The sequence below is a fragment of the Anticarsia gemmatalis genome, chromosome 5 (assembly GCF_050436995.1).
Source record: "Anticarsia gemmatalis isolate Benzon Research Colony breed Stoneville strain chromosome 5, ilAntGemm2 primary, whole genome shotgun sequence".
Classification (NCBI taxonomy): Eukaryota; Metazoa; Arthropoda; class Insecta; order Lepidoptera; family Erebidae; genus Anticarsia; species Anticarsia gemmatalis.
The window spans coordinates 1,022,368-1,045,787 of NC_134749.1; the positions used below are offsets into that span (position 1 = coordinate 1,022,368).

The 23,420-nt window shown below is 33.7% G+C and overlaps 1 protein-coding gene across 12 annotated transcripts in view; it reads right to left on the bottom strand.

The window, feature by feature from the left end:
- The window catches only part of LOC142972755 (uncharacterized protein ZK1073.1), a 57,760-nt gene that overhangs the window by 10,460 nt on the left and 23,880 nt on the right, over positions 1-23,420 (bottom strand). For 6 of the 12 annotated variants that reach the window (XM_076114028.1, XM_076114026.1, XM_076114025.1 and 3 more), the window contains 4 exons: positions 5,065-5,115; positions 3,341-3,364; positions 2,238-2,301; positions 591-708 (listed from right to left, as the gene is read on the bottom strand). In XM_076114028.1, coding sequence (XP_075970143.1) covers positions 591-708; positions 2,238-2,301; positions 3,341-3,364; positions 5,065-5,115 — 257 coding nt within the window. Of the gene's footprint in view, positions 1-590; positions 709-2,237; positions 2,302-3,340; positions 3,365-5,064; positions 5,116-18,179; positions 18,313-23,420 lie in introns of those variants that run through there. The other 6 variants (XM_076114029.1, XM_076114019.1, XM_076114024.1 and 3 more) reach the window with 3 other exon arrangements.

A 23,420-nucleotide genomic window follows, 5' to 3' on the forward strand; every position in this document is an offset into this window, starting at 1 on the left:
TTCTAATGATTTTAGAGTGATTTAAAAGAAGATAACTATATTCTTTGCCTAAATTTAAGGTCTTCAAAATAAGGGCCCAATTTCAAGAGTGCATGTTTACGATCCGTGGTATATAGGCGCTAGTTTTTTACGGCCGAGTCTTTCCGACTAAGTATTGGATGATACATAAACCGGCCTTTAAAGTGGAATTTAGGAGGAGACTCGTCTTATGACAGTTTCAAATTTATTACTTCCAAGACGATTGCATGTTTGAAGGGCCAATAGAATATGAGTACATAATAATATTTTTATATCGGTATAAGCCTGGGTCGAAGCTGTTTTAAAGTAATAGATACCATTACAGAATCTTCATCTGCGTGGACTTTAGTATTCCTGTTTTTACAACATTTTTGATTACTGCTCCCCTCTTATCAGCATGTTATATTCATAGCATGTTATATTATCTATCTTTAGACCTTAGACTTTCTCAAAAATTGGACTATTGGCTATTTAAAATCCAACCTGAAATTCCTAAGATAAGCGCGTTCAATTAAAACAGCAAAATCACCTTTATATAATTATCAAAGGTATGGTGATGATAATGTACTTACGAGTCCGGCAGATCAGGCGAGTTCTCCTCGTGTCCCGGCACGTCAACGTGAATGAAACACGAACGTTCTTTTATCTCGCTCATCGCCGGACTGTTCACGAAGTCCACCAGGGTCGAGTCTGTCGTAAAACAATTAGGTTACGTAAAGTTACAAGCAAATATTTGAATACTTTACTAAGACAAAATATACCCTGTTACCTTCTGTAACGTTATTCTCTTAGGTCTCTAACCTATCTTAACATATTAGGTAAACATCGATTTCTTGTATTCAACATCAATCTAAAGCTTTCTAATATTTAATTTCTTTCTATAACCAGGAAGCATTAATGTTCGTTTATTAGTTATTTTTCATTCGTAGACAGAACTACTTATAGGTACATTTAAAAAAGCTTTTATGAAAAAATATACAGGCTCTACCATTTAGTCCATTGAAATGTTACATGAGATTTACATTTATTAGAGGACGCAATTTTATTTTTGGAACATGTAGGGGGGGTCAATAGAAGCTTAACTTGAAGTTTGTGGGGTCGCCACCCTTGTCCCCCGGCCGCCATCTTGGAAAAGGGGGTGGAAACACTTTTTTCGCTATATCTCGGAAACTATGCGTCTTACAATAAAATTGCCAAAGTATAATTTGTAGCAAATTATTTTGTCTACAAATATGTTTTATATCTTTTTGCCCTAAATTAACAATTAAAGAAGTTATAAGCAAAAAAGTGCAATTTTTTTTATAATTATTTTCTTTATTGCTCTATAACTTTTTTTAGCGACAGCCGCGCGGATGGATCTCTGAGGTTAAGCTACGCTTGCCGAAGTTGTTTTGCGGATGGGTGACCATCTTACACATATCGATTTCTTCCCTGTTTCGGAAGGCACGTTAAATTGTGGGTCCCGGCTGTCATTTTCGAAGATATGTGACAGTCGTTAACAGTACTCAGAAGCTTGAAAGTCTGACAACCAGTCTTACCCAGGGGTATCGTTTTATATCCCAGGTAAATGGGTTGTGGAGGTCAGATAGGCAGTGGCTCCATGTAAAACACTGGTATTCAGCTGCATCTGGTGAGACTGGAAGCCGTCTCCAACATAGTTTGGAAAAAAGGCTAAGCTGATAAGAATAAATAAAAAAAAATAACTCAGACCAATCTTGTAGAGTATTTTCGAGGAAAATTTGGTCCAATATTTTTTTTTTAATTTCAATAATTAGAAACTCCGTAACAGCGCTCCGAAATAGACCGGATTCGGAAATATTTTTTTTGTAAAAAAAATTTCACTATTTTGCTTATAACTTTTTTAATTAATAATTTAGGACAAAAAGTTATGGACATATTTGTAGGCAAAATAATTTGCTACAAATTATGCTTTTGCAATTTTATTGTAAGACACATAGTTTCCGAGATATAGCGAAAAAGTTTAATTTCTACCCCCTTTTCCAAGATGGCGGCCGGGGGACAAGTGTGGCGACCCCACAAACTTCAAGTTAAGCTTCTATTGACCCCCCCTACATGTTCCAAAAATAAAATTGCGTCCTCTAAGAAATGCAATATTCGGCCCTCAAATTGTAACATTTCAATGGACTAATTACTTTCTTCTTATTACGATTTAGATATGACAATTTGTTTCAAGCAGTTGTTTATTAAATAGTACTTACGGTTGGTCCCAAGATCGTGCACGGTCAGGAAGACACATCGCTTGTCCTGCTGGCTCAAGTCACCCTGGAAATTAAATAACCATTGTTTTATATTACAATTAAGTTTAGTTCGACATAGTCTCTACCAAACCATAAGAAGAATAGTGCCTAATAGATACTACAAAACGCCTAAGCCAAGAAATTCATATGGCTTTGTTTTAGACTTTCGTACCTCAGAACAAAAAATAGGACTCCTTAAAGAATCACATTCGAAAACATCGATATCCATATAGCAAAAGCATTTAGCTCATAGGTAACAACCTAAACAAACGTTTTTTCTATTATTGTAGTATGTATTCTCATAACCATATAATTTTCATAACTGATATTGCGGAAAATCCATTTTCTTTTTGCATTAAATTCAAAATCAAACAACATAGTAACATTGCTATAGGCATCGTATAGTTTGATCCCTTAGTTGCGCGTATGTGGTTCTGTAACAACCGCACTCCCGTTGCTCAAAGGAAACTGATACTGTGTGACATGTTATGACGTCACAAAGGCTTGATTGGCTTTGTGCTAGCCTAACATATAACTATGCAAGGGTTAATGTAAAATAAATATAGCAAAACTGGTAACTAAAAAGCATTGCCTAGTTATTGGAACTACTGAGGCTTGACCTTTTTCGTGATATTATTTAAATCCAAAGCAGACATCCTATGGTTTTTAATTTTTGTGAAACATAACATGTGTGTGTACCTACCATATACCAGAAAGAAATAAATTAGTAGCCAATTTTTAGATAGATAAAGATTTGAAAAATGTTGAAGGTTGTCATTCCACACCTGGTTTGCTATCTGACCATTTTATTATTTAGTAAATAGGCAATCCTTGAATTAACAGTCATATTCTGCATTTATGACAAAACGTCACAATATCACCGCGTATGAAACAGTAAATATATTTTTCAAAGTAGATAATTTTAATTGTTAAGGCTTGTTTCTTGATGGTAGGTACCGAGTGCAGGAATTCGCGCTTTAGGACTTTATAAGCACTAACTCTTTAACAAACTCTGGAGTATAAAATAAAGGACATTCACAAATCAACCACACAAAATTACTTACCCGATTATGATGTGGCACTATGCCCTGGTTAGCGGTGGAAAAAGAAACATATTAAATTTTAATTAAAACGCCTGTCAAAAAATTCACTGCAATGTTCTTTTGTACAACATAATAAAATGTTACTCAAGTTCAGGCGCAAGTGAAAACGTAACTAAGTTATCGCTAAAATGTAAGTTTAATAAGTTATTTATTTATTTATAAATACCTATTAAATAAGATATTTTTATATATTAAACGCCAAGTTAATGCGCTATAGACAGTTAGTACTACAATAACACGCTGATAAAGACATAATTATAATATTTTATGTTCTTTTAATGATGGTACTTACTCGTAAATAGAAAGACCTATTATTCTTATTTAATGAACAATAAAAACAATCGATTTTAATTTATAACTTCATCAATAAGTGAAATATATTATGGAAAGAGTGATGCAAGATAGAAACGGTATTGCTCTTGACAAGACAAAAGAACATTATTTTTATGGCTCGCGTTGGTGGTTTATTTTCAGTGTTACGTATCATGTTAAGTACCTACATGTTAAATATTACGTCATAGTTTAATTTTGATGTTTCTGGGCTCAGCTTAATACCCATCATTGACATTTCTATGTTGTCTAATATGATTATTCGCTTTCGAGGTAGGAGTCCCTCCAATTTTTTACTACTTAGATTCAAAGATCTTGCTTTCTTCGAAGAAAAATCCTATATTTTATTCGTCAAGCTGTCAAGCAACTTTCAAGCTGTTATTTACAGGGCCTTATTATGCAAAGTGTTAGACAATAGGATTACAGAACAAAAGATTTACAACTTTTATTTTGCTCATCATATTTGAAAACAACAAGCTTTACAAGTTTATCATAAAATATGGAATAATATGGATAGACGTGTTATTTGTTTATAAGATAATGTTATTTATTACCGACTTGTTAGCAAACAAGTTGGAGAACAAATATGGCGTTTATTTTGAATTGACTTGTACTTTGATGAATGGACTAAAGTAGTTCTCACTTATACACGTTAGTTTATTTCGAAAACAATAGTTAGAACTCTGCTGCGTAAAGAAATACTGAAAAAACGTTACTTCACCAATTTTTAGGTTATCACATGCATACTTTAGGCTTTAGAAAATCGTTTCCTCAAGTCACTCATTTGTTATCATTAAATTAATATGTTATATTATGGCCCCATACAATCATTTTTCGTATCCAGATCAAATGACCCACTATCCATCAACAAATATTTACTTCCTAATAAACCTCTTCACACCTGCGCCTAACAAAACGAATAGAGAAAATATTTTTCCCTTTCGTCTAATATTATTATAAAGACCGCTATCCACTTACAGCCGTATCTTATTTCTTAGATATTATCTATGACAAGATGGCGGCGGGAGGCGACTTTCCCGCCAAAAGACGACTGATTGAAATGTCAAACGGTTAATTTTCATTTCATTTTCTTGGATGTCAAGGCAGTGAGCACTTAGCATAGCCAAGTGTTCCTTGTCATTTTTTTTTGTTTTTTTCGCTTGTTCGTTTCGTTCTACTGATTTAGTGCCAAGGTTATGATATTTTCCTGGTTATTTTCTTTTTATTTGTTAAGTAAGTACATTTGTAAGGTATATAGGAACCTTTTTTGGCGTCCTTAAAAGTATTTCAGTTAAAGTATGTTTTTGAAGCACATTAGTGAATTAGCAGATAAATAAAGAAGAAATTAAACTTACTTGGACATGAACATGAATATCCCCACTCCGATCTGTGCTGACGACATATTTCTGCAACAATGAAACATACTTAATTATTAATTACATCAAAATAAAATAGAATATATAGAACTTGACCTCTTCTTCTTGAATTTAAAAGTGAAATTATTATATGAAAAGGGTATAATGATTATGACATCGACTGATAAAAAAACTCTTAAAATAAAAATAAACAAGAACACAATATAACTTAGAGACACCGATGAAACGATATATTTAAAAATATAATATGGTTTGCTATAAAAGATACATCGCAGAACTTATAACTAATATGAAAAATAGTTATATTAACAACATAAGCTAAAAAGTAAAGACGAACACAAATTTTAGCCATATAAAAAAGAGACAGAAAGCTAATTATATTACAGACTGAAACTATTAGTACGTACTAACTACGGTAGTTACTAAGCCGTTAATAACCGACAATAAGCATACTTATTCATACATCGTAAGGGATGACTTTCAGTAGCAACCACATAAATAGACATTTTCAATCTTGAACTCACTTTTGAAAAGTTACATCCTAAACTATTTTCCAAAGAAAAAACGAGGACTATGAATAGATTTGGTTCCCGAAATGGATATCCTATCTTCCCAGCATCACCATATGTACAGATCCTTTGAAATTATCTGACGATGTAGAAAATTACGGAGTTCTCTTATTACTATTTTTTCCAGACCTTTTGTAATTATCTGACTAAGTATATAATAATAAGCTCCTAATCGAAATCAAGTAGCCATTCTCTACTAATATCGACTACCGACAATCGGCTAGCTATAGAGAAAGTTTATGCGAAAATCTGTTCAGCGCTTTACCGGGCTCCGTAAGAACTATTTTGGCAGTACATTTTAAATGCCAAACTGTCGATACTCGGCCGCACCGTCTATAGAGAATTGCGCTACAGGTTCTCATAAAGAAGATCTCATCGAAAATGAATAATAGAAAAACAATAGAATAAAAGTGAATAAATATAGAACATCAGACAGCTATACATTAACCGTGTAATCTAGTCGCAGCTGCTACAATCTCATTAGTCGATCCGCGATGAAACCGCATACAACGCGGCTACGCTCTTAGGAGACACGCACACTTGCGTTTTGTCGATAGACTACTTTTATTGAAAGCCTTTGTAGTGAATCTTCGATTAAGATAGACTTCAGAAACTTAGCATTTCAAAGCTATACCGGGTGGATAATAAGTAAGGTAGTCAGAGCTCCTTTCCTTCCGTATCTGATAATATGAATATTTGAGACGACTGATGAACAAAATATAGGCATATGTTTATAATGAATGTCTTTTTAGAATTAGAGAAGATGGAGACATTCTGAAGGTTTGATGAAGAAAACAAAAATGGTACAATATAATAAAAATTAAATTCGTAAGTAAATTTCTAGTAAATTTTGTAACTAATGTTTCTATGACAAAAGCAATACAACTTCATCTAATCCTGGGTGTATTACAACCAGCATAAAACTTTCGTGTTCCTAAGCATTTATACGTCAACAAAATCGTTTCCGAAATTCTACAACAATCTTTGTTTGCAAACATAACACTATATGTATCTATGCGAAGTACCTAAACCGCGTCACCACCTCGATGGAATGAGCTAACGAAGTAAATGTTTTCAAATAGCCGGCGAGCCGTAAAACTGTCGCGTAATACCATTACAAGATTAACTCGTACCGTTAATAGCCACTCCGCGTTTCCACAGATTAAAAGTGAATCTCATGGAAAATGGAAATCGAGATTATTGAAAAACTGGATAGTAGTGGGGCTTTTAAAGTTCGATAATGAAATAAAGTTGTTCTTTGTATAGATAGTGACTAATTGATTTCTTTGTAGCAGTCATTTCCTAATGGGCTCTACGTTTTTCAATCTTGTATATAAGTAGTAAATTTAATATGATTTACAATTTGGATCATGAGATCACTGACTTCATAGTTGTATAGGTGTTCAAAGTCATTGGACCAATTTATTTCTTCTAGTTTTAAGTCCTAATTTCCTCCATAATGCCTATAATATGACCTAAAAAGTTTATAAAAACTTTAGAGGACGATGACCTAAAAGATCATGACATATATAAACGATGACGTCACCCTACAGCTAGAAAAGAAAATAAAAGAAAAGAAAAAGAACAATAAGAAAAGGAAAACGGGAGAACTTCTCAAATATCCAATGCAAATGATATCAAAAGCTACTTCCCAAAGGGATTCTCGAATCGCGAGGTAACATACATTCAAGGCCAAAACGAACCTATTTCTAACCCTTCAAACGGGCGCGTCCGATTTCGTACCGCGCATTAAGACGGCCAGCCAAGTGGGACAAACCACGGTAATGGGGTTAGTACTTATAAACGTTTGTTTTACTACGCCGCTGACATTTCCAGGTTTATAGGGTAGAATAGCTGCGTTAATGGGTAGTGCATTTCGGAATATCGAAGGATTGACGCTTGCGATGGATGGGATTGGATTTTATTGATGCAGTTTTGATCAGATTGACTTAAAATGAAGTGGTTTTGTCTTTTACTGAGTTAATAAGCAGATTTTTTATTATTAGCGAATAATTATTCATGAAGTATATCCAATATCCGGTGCTCAATAACTAATTCTACAGACATAATACTCGTGTATTATGTCCGTAGAATTTATTATTTGAAGATTACGTAGTCTACGTCTGATCCTGGGTCTTCGAGTATCTCCAGAATTATTGAAGTTAAGGCTTCACCGTTAAAGCCTAAAGTTGAGACAGACAGCCTTCCCTATCTAACAATAGGCTAAATAAATAAAGAAAGTTTATATTTTTAGTCAAACTATTATATACCGTATATCGTTAAATCATTAGGTACTGCGATAGTCTGTATCATACTACTATTGGTATGTGTTATTAATGAGAAGCGGTGAAAAGCAGTTCCTGATCACAAGCATCAACTGTGATTGAATGTTTCCAGTTATTACTGGTTAAATCAATATCTGATATAAGTTATTGATTGCTTCACGATCAATGAACAACATTTGAAGTATAAGAACTCGTTGAAAAACTGAAAATATTATACTGTATATTCGGTTAGAAGGATTATTAGTATAAACATTTCTACCATGCCTGATATACCTGAAAAACTTTCAGGAATAGCAGGTTTGTATTAGATAGAGGCAGTGGTCTACGAAAATCTACGCTTCGCCATTTATATTGTTGGTATCACAACTCCCATATAAAGAGTCTATTGTCGTATACCAATCAAAATGATATAGGTACTGCAAGTTCTTATTCCGAACGCCCTTACAAGTAAGCAAATCCAATAGCAATTTCAGGAAAATTGCTCTGAGAACAAAAAACCAAATCAAGGGTCAACTTTTTTTTCAAACCGAGGTATACTTTATTTATAACTGTAACAAAAACATCACAAGGCACCTCAAGCATACTTCAGACGGGTCACATTACAACGACCATGACCTGCCCTAATAAGTAAATTACAAACTAATCCATGACTTTCAGTACACAACGGTACAGTGACACACACTCCCAGTATGCTATTAGAGTAATTAATTCCAAGTACCTAGGCCACACACTGTATGTATGTATGTATGTACATACGGTCATAGTCTCACTGTATGTATGTATATCGGTCACACCAGTAGCAAAGTGCGTTTTACAAATTTGTTGGCACTGAATCTTAGGCGTGAATAATTACTGTTATGCATAACTATGCAGGTGATGACAAATTGCTGGTTACCCGAAACAACTATTTGTGGATCGTACAAATAGTTATTCCGTGTGGGAATCGAACCTACGACCTCCTTAAGTAATGATAGTGGTGCGGCGACCTTAACCACTGCGACACGGGGGCAGTCAAGCTTTTCAAAAATGCTTTTTAAAGCTCAACTGTGGTTTGGTTGCACTGGCACGGTCAGCAGGCGTAAACAAACATGATCAACAACAATGCTTGTTTACACGCACAGAAATAGACCGCGAGCCGCGCCCGCGCACCGCTGATGCTAACGTTTTTATGACGATGGACTGCTGATAACTGCCTGGAGCCGGTTGTAAGCGGTTATAGGTAAAGAGAAAGAAAAATTGTGATTTGATTGTAGTTGTGGAAGAAATTTAGACAAAAACTTCTTGCGAAAGTCAAAGATATGTTAGGGTCAATTAATTTAGAGTCTGAGTTAAGTCTCTGAAGACTAAGACTAAAAAATGTAGGCCGCCAAACAGTCTCAAAGAAGCATCAAGACAAACTCATGCAGACTCTCGTTGATTCAATATAATTAAGGTAAATTATTTTAGAGCTTTCTTCCTTCAAATTCGCTAGCGCTGTTCTATTCTGTAAAAGATTTTCTACGGTGCACGATTATTATCTACTAAAGAAAATTTTACTTGATACCACGGATTAGTCGTAAAAACGCAACGACAACTTTCACATTTATACAATAGTATTATATTGTTACAGCCAAATAAAACAATTATCTCATAACCAATCGTTAAAGCTCAAGCTTTAAAAGTATACTTCAATTTGCTGATAGGCCACTATCCAAACCATAATAGAAAAGTCCACAAAACCGTACTCACTGAAACATCGGATCGTATTTAAATTAATCACTTATCGTATCGGTCTATAAATGTTTGATGACGCTCCGTAAACTGATGAATTACTAATTCCAATTCACTTCCCATTGACCCTACAGATTCAAATCAAATAGACACAAAAGAAAAAGGATAAAAGAAAAGTTGTTTTCGTTCAAGATTTATTGTGGAGGTGTAGTTTGATTTGAACGATGAAAACCGTAAAAAGCCTATAAAACCGGTTCCACTACCTAAAGATAAGTAATGGTTAAGTATGACTAACTATTTGATATTCTTAACTTGTTTTTACTTAGCTTATGGATATAAATTAACATGGGTTATGTTAGTTTAAAGAAACTTCCAATGAAGAATAAGCTTCTTTCTTAAATGTCATCAAAACTTTTAGATATTTCAAAAATAGGTCAGTAACAAAATCGGTGAATTGAGTCAGTGAATAAAATAATCACACTATGCATTTATTTAAAGACCAGCCTAAACTTGAAGTTGGCTTGAAGCGTGTTAAATAAATAATGACCACTAAGACTAAATCGATACTAATTAATAAATTTTAAAAGAAATACTGCAATGTCGGCTTGGAAGATTCATAGTGTAAACCAAAGAATAAAGTATTTTTGTTTCGCTGAGTTTGCGAAAAACAAAAACTGTAGACAGAAAACAGACGAAAAAAACATCAAAACAAAAGATGAATTTGCGATTACTGAGAACAATTTCTTTTGTTTTAAAGTGGTTCAAACAAGTGACTCATCTGGTTAATTAAAACAGTAAACGTAAATATTTTACGTCAAACTAATACAATAATAAAAAGGAAATAGCGTCTGCCCGCGATTTTCAGATCCAAGAGAGAATATTTCCTGATATAAAAAGTATCTTATGTGACAATCCAGGTTATAAACCATCTGTCTACTAAGTTCATCTAAATCCGTTTTGTAGTTTTTGCATGAAAGAGTAACAAACATACATTTTCCTCACAAACTTTCGCAAGGATGTCTTCTTCATAAAACTCAATTATCTTACAACGAATTAATCCTTTGTAAAAAACCACTTTATATACATACTAATTACGGACATACAATCCAATCAACTATCTATAAATCACACAAATACATATTACTAGGAGAGCATTGATTTCAATTAACTTAGTGACCACTGCAATTATATTAATGACATTTAGTGACCGACTAAACCGCAGAATTTAATTAGTAATAACTAGTAATATCTCTTGTACAATTTAGGTAGAAAGAAAACTAAATTCTTTTAGGAAGGTTTATTTAAACACTGATCGTGAAAAATACCTATCGCTTCACAAATATTAATACAATTTTACAGATTAAAATAACACACAAAAGATTATAAAACAAATATTTAAATTAAAGGTCATCGACATCAGTTGAAAAGGTTGCCCCAAAATCTGATAAAAGATCTTTCGCATGTTTCCTAAAATATATTTTGTTTACAAACACTCGTACTTCTTGCAAATTGAAGGCAATGTACTCGAGTACCAGATGTAGGTAAATTGAGTTTTCTCGAAATTTAAAAGAAAATTGGACTCGTGATTGAACGTAAGGAATTATTTAACTTCTCGTAGAACGTTTTATTAATGTCTTGCGCTTAGTGACTTCAACTGCAGGGACTGATGAGTGCAATTTTATAATGTCTGACTTTAATGGGAGACTGGAAGAAACCTAGTAGGTAACCACATAAGTACTTTCTTTGGCAGAGAAGGTTAACTACTACATAAATCAAGTACATTCTAAACTTTGCAGATAACTTTTTAGTGTCAAAACTCTTTAATTACAACCACTGTTATTAGTATTTGTGTCAAATGAATCCAGATGCATAGACAGACACATTCGGGTAAAACTCATAACTCACCTTTTCGGGTTTAAAAAGAAAATCCTTGTATAAAAATAGCAACTTCGTACAATATTCCCATGATATATTTTGTCATTTATTTATATTTAGCGAAGTACTAAACACTGAGACAGTTGTTGGAAAAAAATGGACTATGTAAATGTAGAGATTCATATCAAAATATTTTCAGAAAATATAAAATCCCATTTAGGACGGCCATCAAGCTTTTATGGGGGGTTATGGGAGTGTGTCTTATATATGGGTCATCAATTTGTTATCTAAGTAAACATAAACAAATCGTGAAAGAATTCACAACAAGTAATATTTGAATGTTGATCGTCAGTTATTTTTGGCAGCGGTCGATAGTTGCCAGTGCGAGAGACTTGAACTCTGAATGAAATGAAATATGATAGAATATAAAGGTTATCGGAGATCTTGACAGTGAGATATAATTAGAATCTTAAAATGAATACGTAATAAAACTATTTTATTTATAGTTTGTATTTAAAGGGAAGACAATTTGTAGAGGTCGTAGCAAGTCGCGTTCTTTGGTCCCAAACGACGATCCAAAAGGGCATAAAGCGTTATATTTGTGAAGTATGTTTCGATTGTTATGTATGTGATTGTGTCAAATTATTACGTCTAAGTTCCACTATGCATACGTGTAATCCCATATTTTTCTATTTTTTTATTATCCCTTCTATATCGTTTATCGTTCCAAATATATCCTAAACGAAATATCCTTCTACATAGATGTGTAGTTTGGTTAAGTGTAAAGTGTGGTAAAACGACAATCGACTCGCTGCCTCTTCCCATTACATGGGACTACAAAAACAACATTATAAGAAAGTGGGCGGACTGAAATACGTTTAATATTAGGGAAAACCAACACAAAAATAAGTAGTTTGATAGCCATAGACCGTGGCTCTACCTTCTTAGTTTTTTTTGCCTATGGGACATATGGGACTATCCAGATTTTATCAAATTTCCAAATCAGTTCTGCTGTTTTCACAAGAAAGAGAACAAACATACGTATTCATTTACAATATTAGACTATGTGAAGTTTTTGAATCTTCCAGAAATTGCATCAAGTACTAAACCAAATGTTCCATAGTTCCTATCATGTTGCCTTCCAAGGTCTTTCAGTAATAAACATCACATCCAACTGCATAGTCTCCGATCTAAATACGTAATAGTTCAATAATGATCGCTACAAACGATCCGCTGCGCTCTCAGAATTGACGAGGTTAATTTGTTCCTACGATCATAAGGAGTAGCAGAACTAAAATCTTCATGTGAAGCAACTACAATTAACGGTTGATAACATTTGAGCTTTTGCATCCCCTAAGATAGTTCATGATTGAATGATCATAGTCGGTAGCCTTTACAGCAAACTTTGACGCGGCCAATCCCTGTATGGGTGACCGCATTGTGGTAAGTGTGATTCGTTCTTCGTGCTTTGCAAAGCGCGAGTCGTACTGCTCTATAAATGGACGCCAAATGTTGTGAAAAACTTTGACTATAGATGGCAACTAACCATTCAGAGGGAAGGAAAGAAATACACGACAAATTGTAGTTTATTCGATAATATTTATCGCAAATTATATCACCAGCCTATCAAATAAACTTTTGTTATAATGTGTTGTACAAGACATGAAAGCAAATCAACATTGTTCAAGTGTGGTAAGTTTCTATCAAAGGCAGTTTCTGCGAATCGGTTATTTTAATATCATTGATTTTAATATGATTAGTTCTAGCGGAGACTCATTTTTATTCTTTTGTCTTTTGCAGTAGATCAAAGGGGATTTAATTTTTCTTTGCTAGTAATCCGTTCCTGATTAAATTCCTGCGAAATTAATATTGCTTGTCGCATCGTGGTAGGTTTTTTGCGGCCTGATTTTTATTAATAGATTCTTATTAGGTCAATAAAGAATGTCCAGTATTTGTTCAGATTAAACCATATTAAAAAGCGTTTTGTAAACTGCTTAATAGGTCGTGACAGGATTTAATTTACTTAAATTAGATCCTGTCACGACCGGTATAGAAGAATGATACTGATATGTACATAGAAATAAACAAAAAGTAAAAATTACTATATCCGAGTATACATACATAAATATCTTAAAACAAAAGTAGTACGTCGGTAAAAAAATCTCTTGAGATTTGATTCTTGCTTTCAGTGTAAAGAATCCAAAAAACTTCAATAATATTCTCATTCGTGCATAATTTTTACATAACCACTAGTAATAACAGTTCGTAATGTTGGTATAATTCCGTCGTGGGTTTCTATCTAAATAATATTTTTATAGATCGCGTTTCTATTTCACTGGAATATAAACAGCTGATCTTAGATCAACTGGTCTGAACTAAATCGTTGTCAAGGACACGCAATTTCTATTATAGGGTTTGCGATAGCAAGCGCATGGAAACGTTCGTAAAAATCTATGATGATATCTCATATACCGTATTTGGTAAGAGACTGCAATATCCGAGCATGAGTTCTCAGGTTCAATACCCGGGTTTGCATTTGTCAAACTTCTTTCTCAATATTCTCAAACTCAATTGCTACAAGATTGTTGGGAGAAGATTGAAAGGGACAGGTCCAAATTACATGAAACCAAAATTGAAAAGAGCAAAACATGCCTAGAATAAAATATAGACACTTCTGCCTACACACTCGACTAGATCATTTAATATATCATTCAATTATAATTTAACGCCGTACACACCTCTAACTCTAGTTTACCATCAAACAAAGTTGTAGACAACCACACAACTTCTATCAAAGTATACTCATCACATGAATAGCATTCCATTCAGTTCCTCACAACAAAACTTTTCCGATCTGTAGGAACACTTCCATACTTCCCACACTTTGTGCACAAATTGTATCGAGCTCTCGCAAACAAAGTCCCGAGGGATCGCAATACAAGTCTATTCTGAATGTCAGGCATCTGGCATTCAAAATAAACCTGATTTTATAGTCAAAACATGGTTATGCCCAGATTTATTGACATTTCAATATTATTTTGTTGCAAAACAAGTTTCAGTGGTGAAATGACGAGCAAGGAATTCGTATTTAAGTTTATTGATGAGAAATGTAACAGGGTGTGAAATATAAATGTGTCAAGAAGAAAACTGGATCATCTTTTTTTTTAGAAACTGTAACGTCTGTAACCTAAAGTCGCAAAATTGGATTGTGTTCAGGCTGGTATTTAGGCTACAAAATGACCATACCAGTGGCATCTAGAATGAAAGTTCCTAGACAAAAAAAAAACACAAAATATTCCTTAGTTAAAAATAACATGAACATTTCGCTATAACGGAATGTGCCATTACTAACCCTATTGCTTTCTTTACGCGTTTGGGTGAAAAGTAGATAGACGGCTTTCAGGAGACCTTTCTAGAAGGTAGGTCTTTGTGTCACCAAATATCAATAAAACTAATTTGAAGCAAGATAATGTGTGGAACAATCATTCAATGATTTTAACTGTCCATTACGTAAGAACTAAGAGTTAAGAGTTGTTCAGTAAACGATCATCTGAAGGATATTGGAAGTAATTGCTGTACCGTGGGCTCACATAGTGCGGCGCAAGAGCATTTGTCACATACACTTGTGTGTAGTCGAACTATGCACTCATATACACACATTTTAGCACATGTGTGCGCAAATAGCAAAACAATTGCATTAACAACGCGATTGAAATCTATGTATTACATAAATTATTATCGATTTACTTAACATAAACCTAAAAAAGCTTAACTATTCTGTATTCAAATTTCGCAACATTTACTCGTATTAAAATCTTGTTACTAAACTAGTTTTACTATAAACTTCCTGAGAAATCTTCATTCCAAATTTTAACTTTGTACGGTCAATAGATTCGACTGTGCGTTGTCCATCAGTCAGTAACGAAAGAGTTTTATACCGGTATATATCGGTACATTTATAGAAGTTAGAAGATTTATATTTATCAACAGCTAAATAATAGTCTTCAATTTAGCCGTCGTGAGCCATTAGTGCATTATTAAGAGGTGTTGCTGAACCGTCGGGACGTCAACCTAGTTAACTGTTGACAGCTGCCACCAATCTAACTACTAAATGCATAAGCGAAGGCGGAAATGTTTCGTGCTTTTAGTCTCGTATTTGATTTTGGTTAAACAATTTCAGTCTAAAAATAAGGTGATAATTTGGGATAATTTAATATTTTATTATTGGTATTTCGAGTTGCCTCTTGATTACTTAAGATTTGCGTTATATGCTGGTTATCTGATTTTATGAGTTTGATCACGCGCACCCATTTTCCTTGGATTTTTGCAGGTGACACTAAGCCGTATTTGCGAGCTTACTACTAAAGATATTGCATCTATCTTTTATATTGTAACAAAATTCAGAGAATGGAATAAAAAATACAACTTTCTTGGGGTTCATACAAGCAAGGAACGATGTTTCCACAAAAATATTTTATCACATTATCGCTATTGTTTACTTCTTCAAGTAAAAGTAATCTCTCAAGAGGTTCAGACTCTACCAACAAAAGTGACTAAAATAACACTCTCAGAAAAAATCAGATTGATTAAATTCCGTCCCTACTAAGTCCACTGAATAATGCAAGCGTGAATATATCGAAGCTACTATACTCGTACTATATATGTTATAAGCAGTATAAGCTACAGAAAGAGGTCACGAAAGGTCACAGGTCACTAAGCCGATGGTGAGAGATCAAAAAATAAGTGGTATGAAGCTTAGTGAAAAGGTATTTTGGAAAAGAAACAGTTGGATTTGAGATTAAAATCCCTTGAAATCTTGAACTTTTGAAGTAACTTGATTGCTATTATTTAAGGCGTTGAAAATACTTTTTTAGCATAACAGATGGATGAATCATACATCACTCTAAGGAATCTCTACAAACAAATAACGAACGGGCTATAGGCTATGAAATCGAACTCAGATTATACCACGCTTGTCCTTCTTCTATCTTTTTAAAAAAGACGACTCCTGCTCTGACAATTACACTTTTGTCTCGCGGGTTATTTTACAAACATACAAACAACGGATCGACGACCTTCAAAATGCATTGATAATGGCGTGGCGACCACCTTAACTACTGCGCCACGGAGGAAATCAAAAATCTGTTTCTAGCTATGTAAACAAGTATGATCCTAGTTCACGATTGGTATAGCGGACGTTTTTCCCCAGGTCTTTCTCTCAGTCCGGTTATACCTTATACTCTTTTTTATGTTTTGTCCCGTACCCATATAGCACTACAGACCAAAACGATCATCAAAGTAGAGTTAACCTCGCTAATCGTTAACCGATCATTGAGTGCGTGTTTGTTCTGCATCTATTGTTAGCTGAAGCTTGGCAACCCATCTCCTTTGTACCTAATGTTTATACTAACACTAACTAGTTTAATTATAAATGCATACATTAACTAGTTTAGTTATAAATGCAATAGTATGATTGCAGTTTACAAAAGGAATTACCCAAAATCACAATGACCACATTTCTGCAGTTCTATACTGGCGACAAACTCGACAATATATCTAATCAAAATTGAATGCTTTTGATATCAAATGTAGTAAAAAATATATGTTTATGTCTACCTCATAGTTTACTAAGTGCAATCGTTATACTAAATGTCTTTTTCACACTAAACTAAGTATGTAGTGTCCACGGTGACCTTAGTTTTCAAATGTTAGAGAAAAATAATAATATTTTTTTGACAAACAATAAAACTTAAGACCACACAATCCTACAATACACCACTAATTAAAGACAATACTAAGAAACCCATTAAAATATCCACATATACATATAATTTCTAAGATCAAAGTAACAATTCCTAAGTAAACTCTACTACCAGGAATTAATTCTAGTGCTTCAGACGACAATAGTTGTACGTCCTAGGAACAGTTCTATTATTGCCTAGATCCACGCAGATAGGGCTTAACTCACGATCAGACTATAATGAAAAGATTAAAGCCGCTTCACGGAATATTAAAAGCACAACCATGGATACTGCATCTAGTAAAAGTATGTAAAAACTAATTATGTACAATCGATGATTAATATTGCTATAAAACCGCATATACCGCAAGTGATAATAATATGTTTTATTATTACGCCAAAGTTTGGTGAGCTGAAAGACTAACCCAGGTAGATAATTGCTTTGGTTACTTACTTTTTTAATAATTTAAAAATACACATATGGAGGTGGCTGATAGCAGTTTTCGATATATAAAGATCTTAAGCATATACACACGAAGAATTTTAACTTTTCAACCAGTTTTAAAACCTTCAAATCTGACTCCAATATTTTAGTTTCAAAAACTTTCTAATACAAAACACACAACTTTCCTACAACCCAAAGAAAAATAGAACAGTCGTTTCAATCAGTTAAAAATATAACTGGATATATACTTATAACAGCCGAAAATAAACCGTACAATCGGCTATTCTAAAACAACTACAAAAAGCAAAACAATTTCCTCACTAGTAAAAACTAAACCAAACTTTGAGCTAGCATTACCTAGTTTCAAATAGAAATAGAACTATTTTAATAGCGCGAATACAAACGCAACTTTATTGAAAAACAACCGCGAATTAACTTTTGACTAGATTTCTGTATTAATTTCAACATACCTGCACCCCTTTTTCTTCAGAGTCTGCCATGACACAATTTTCTAGTTTAATACTATATGTTTTGGTATGGTCACGTCCAGTAATCGGGAGAGTCGGGAATGCAATGAGGGACCGCCTGTGGCAGAGGGAAGCCGTATATATAAACTGAAGCGGATACTGCGATGAGGAAACGCTACGGATTAGATTTAACATTTGGTTTTCTGATTTAAAGAATTGTTTCACACATATTTACTTTTGATGTGTGTGTTTAATCCTGAAATACAACTATCAAGATGAAAATAGTTGATTATTAAAAAAAAAGAGGAATAGCTTGAGCATTTAGTAATCCCAAATATTTTCAAAATAATTTATTTATTAAGTATATTAATTCTACCAGCATTTGTTAAATACCAAGTTACCAAAAAAATTAGTTTACCTAAAATTAGGTACAATACTTAATTAATTACTTAGGCCTATAAACACAAAAGAAACTACATTTAAATAAAAACCTAAATACCCAAAGTAAGTTCTTAGTAAAAACAACGACACCAATTATCTAGAATTCTACCAAATTCCGAAAAACGTAGACCCTCTAGACAGACTAAAATTTTCCCAATAGCGGATTAAGAAACTTTTCAACAGAAGATTATGTAACTGCATTATATAATTCATTAATCAGAAGATAAAGTTACGTAACATTCCCTAAATAATGTTTATAAATCACTATACAAACATCATCATCTTTAATAGCTAGTTTCATTCGGCACGTCCAAAACGTTGTGTTTTTGTTGTTTTGTCGTTAAATATAACAGTCTGCTTCCATAATTCTCCGTCTTTCGTTCTGTTGCATATAAATTGTGACTCTAATTTTGGAAACCGTAAAATAATATCCAGTTTCGACATTTCTGGGCATTCAGTTTGGATTCGTTTATTAATATGGAGATTCTTGTTGAACAGAACTACTAAATCCGAATGTTTGGACCCAGAGCTCAAAAAATATTGATTTTTTGCTAAATTGGCCAAACTTCTTACCTACTCAGTCTAATATAGTGATTACCTGTAATCGAATCTGAAATCGCAAGCGTACCAACTTTCTTGAAATTAAATCTTTGAATGACCAATGGTATGCAATAAGAAATCATAAGTATAGATACATACATAATATCACGCCTTGTTTCCATAACGGTAGGCAAAGACCAAAGAACGCCTATTGGAACGATCCTTACAAACTTCCTTTGCCTCATTTACATCCATAATCCATAAGTATAATTAATTTGAATAAAAATAAATTAAAATTCCTTGGAATAAAAAAAGATTGCATAAAAATCTTATTAAGACATCGTCGGGGTGAGAAAATTGTCTCGTTTCACCATTTCCATTACCTGCCTATTAAAATGCAAACGAGAATGAAAGCAGCTTTCCAGACGAGAGTCTCGACTTATGGAGTGATTTTGATCCCGTTTATGATTCCTTATTTATGCATTTTATTCATTTTAACTCTGCTGAACTTTTATTCCAGTTACTTTTTCGTATAACATAGCGGTTTGTCAATATATTTGTGATAACATCCCGCTAGTTAGTGCGTGAAATGTAGGTTATTAGGTTTGTGGTCTAAGTACTAATACTTAGTAAAATGTTAGTAAGAAACCATTCGTAACGTAACATGAGGTTTTTTAATTAATACACGTTTATAGGTATTATATGCCAAGAATAAATCAATTCTAATAAAATTAAATATAAACGATTTGTGTATGTTTATAACGCCTTAATCTCTTTAACTACAAAAAAGAAAAGAAAATCTTTCTGGGCGTGATAGATAATAGTCACAATCAGCAGAAAAACTGAAGAACATTGGCTTTCTAACATTAGACACCGACCTATCAAATACCATAAAACCAAGTGAATATTCAACCCAGTTAGAACATAATCCAAGCGTTTAAACCTCTCCGTGTGCGCCGCGTCTTCCATATTGTTTAATAGAATCTATCAGTGAGTGGAAAATTCATTATGAACATAAAACATGTGAAATGTTTTTAGCTTGTTACCGTGCATACTGATCACGTAATAGATAAACCGTTAGAATACTACATGTCTAGATAATTTTAATAATAGTATACTGACTTCTGCCCGCGATTTCGTGCGCATGGAAAGATGAAAAGTGACGATCTTCGGTCTTTGCTTACTCGTACAAAAAAATGTAAGTATGTATGAAATGTACATATGTTAAGTGTTAAAGTTAGATTAAGAGATTAATAAAACCTTAATATCAATTCCTTCAGAATCTATTCAGTAGTAATAGTGCGTAGAGACTCTAGAGTAGGACAGGCCTTACAGAAACTTTTACATTTATGAAAGACATAGGAAAAAGCTGAAAATTTTCTTCGCAATAACAAACTCAAGTTTGATTCCCAGCTAAGCGTAAACACGCTGTAAAAAATATTGCATTTCTTGAACATTTTTAGCACAAGTTATGTTTTTAGTTATTCTGTATATTAATTTATAATAATAATATAATCTATCACCTTACCTCTTATCTTAATCGGTTAAGCAGTAAAACCGTAACAATCGAAGTAAGCTAATTTCACATTTAATTCGCATACCATTTTTAGTCCAATACAAGAATAAAATCGACCTGAATATACTTTGTTTATTTATATTAATGTATAGATAATGTAGTAGGCGATGTATCATATGACTTGTGGGTGAAGGCCCTAAAGGTCGCAACGGAGTGAGTGATGATTCTAGTGCCTAGAACAATCACACCTTGATATTGGGCATTAATTTGAGGTAAATAAGGTACAGTCGAGAGCATTTTTATCAGAGGTTAACTTCTGCTCGCGTGAAAAGATTTCCTGAGGAAAAAAGTAATCTAGGTTATAAGCTATCATGAAGATTTTTCATGAAAGAGTAACAAGCAAACAAACATACAATCATACAGCCATCCATATTTACAAACTTTCGCATTTATTTAGTGGGATTTTATTTAAGTTAGCAGGCCTATTGGTTTAGAATATCCTGAAGATCAAAAAAGTTCGTAAACCAAACAGTATCGGTTTTTCTGTCATACAATTTTCGAGACACAAATCAGGCTCAGTAAACTTATAAACACATACAAACGCCCGCGTAAACATATTCTCCCAACCCAATTCATCTTAACTTCACAAACTTAATGATCGATGCGAAACTTGTATCGAATCAGAAAGTTTCGTGCACATCACTAGTTGCTACCCTACTCGCTAGTGTTGTGCTTGTACACAAATTGATTTACTCTATAATTGCATCGCTTCTACTTGAAACAGACTCGAGTTACAAGTTACTGATGAATACTTGTAATTGAGTTTGGAATTGATTTGAATATTAATTGAACATCTAATATTTGAGCAGTTTAAATGTTCGTCTTTATAATCTTGGTTTGATATTCAGTCAAACTTGAGCAACATTCAACAAATATTGAAAACCGTTTGAAAACCTTTGACTCGCAGTTGAACACTAAATTCAAGAACAGTATAGAGACCTATGAGACAAAATTTTTCGTGAGAATTGAGTTATCACTACTAATTGCATAGCATGAAAAATCTACTTAATCTTGATTTCAGGTGTAAGTTATTTTAAGATACCATTAGGTATAACTGTATTTATTTACACCATACTATAAACAAATACATAAACGGGCCATAAAATCATTCACCCGCGACTAAATAATTTTCCGCAACCATCTCTCACTGCAACTTGCAACTCGTATCGAATCGGTTTAAATTCGAGAGCACATCGTAGTGGTACGTCGAGGCTATTCTTAACTTTGTTACAATATTGTTGGGTATATTGGAAGGGCTGTTTAGTTACCTTGAAGGTTGAAGGAGATGCAGTACAGCTGTTTGTAGAACAGAATATACTAGACAGGACACCAGACTAGGTAATAATTCTAGTACACAGTTTGTTTTTGAAATGTCAACGATACAATTATGTATTTTTATTCGCAAATTAGGTTCCACTATGCTAGCAATTTGTCTTGTCCTTAAGTTTGGCTTAAAAACTTGCTTACACGTTGGACTTGCAGCAGAGCAGAGAATCACCGAGCATTGGCGTACTGTTTAGCTTCTAATTCCCTGTTCTCACATAAAAAAATGCATTAATGTGTTCGATCACTAGTAAAAATCACAACTAGAACACACCCATGGTAAATAATTTCATTCGAACCATCACTTCGAGTTAAGTCATGAATCGATTAAGTAAAACTGTGCGTTACTAACTAAGGAGCATATTTTTTAGCCCTCAGAGAAACCAAGAAGTAATAGTCCTATAACCAAAATGTCTGTAATAGATTTTCCATGCTAAAGTTCCAAGAACCAGACATTTTACAACTATCTTGTATACGTGTATTCGTTGTCTCAATTGCTCAGTAATTAGGTCGGCCAGTAATTACGCCTTCCTTCCCAGCGATACGACGAGCTACAGGAAAGACGCCGCAAATGAGGGGATGTTCCTGTGTTTTATGACGACCCTGAACTTGTTACATCCTACTCCCCTTATACCAAGATATTTGATGGTTCTACGTGTGTTTTTACTGGATATTTCTTTATTAGTCTCTCCTTTTTCTTTTTATAACATCAAGCCAGCTGATATCCATGCAGAAAAGGAATGGGGAGGGGTACGAATGACACCCGCGTTTCGCCTTAATAGTAGTCCAATGTAATAGAGGACGTGTCTATTGCCATAAATTAGTTACCAAACTTTGAGCTGCTATTCAGAATACGTAATCTAATACCGTCCATCGAACCCGAGACCTCGTCATCAGCAGTCGTTACGTTAACCTACCGAACAGACCACGGAAGGTAAGACCCCAAATGACTATTTGGATGGTACAAGAACCTAAGTGTTTGTAAATGTAGTCACAATAACAAATAACAGTAGAGTCACCACCATAACTTTTGAGCCACCGGTCATCGTTTTTCTTCAACAAATGAAAATATTGTAGCAATCTATAAAAGGCAACGAATTCGTGTCACGAGAAGTTTAATCCGTAAAAACATTATACAAAATATCGCGCGCAAATCAGCTGGTTTCTTATACTGCTTACTAGGAAACTGAAATAAAAGTATGTTCGTCTAAAAATAACTTGGATTATCTTTAAGGTCAACGAACTATCTACGGTATATCCATACTTGTTATTAAATAACAATTACTAAGCACTAAGCTAGTTATGTTCTTAAGACCTCACTATAAGTAAATAACGGAAATATACCTACAAAATTAGGTAATAAA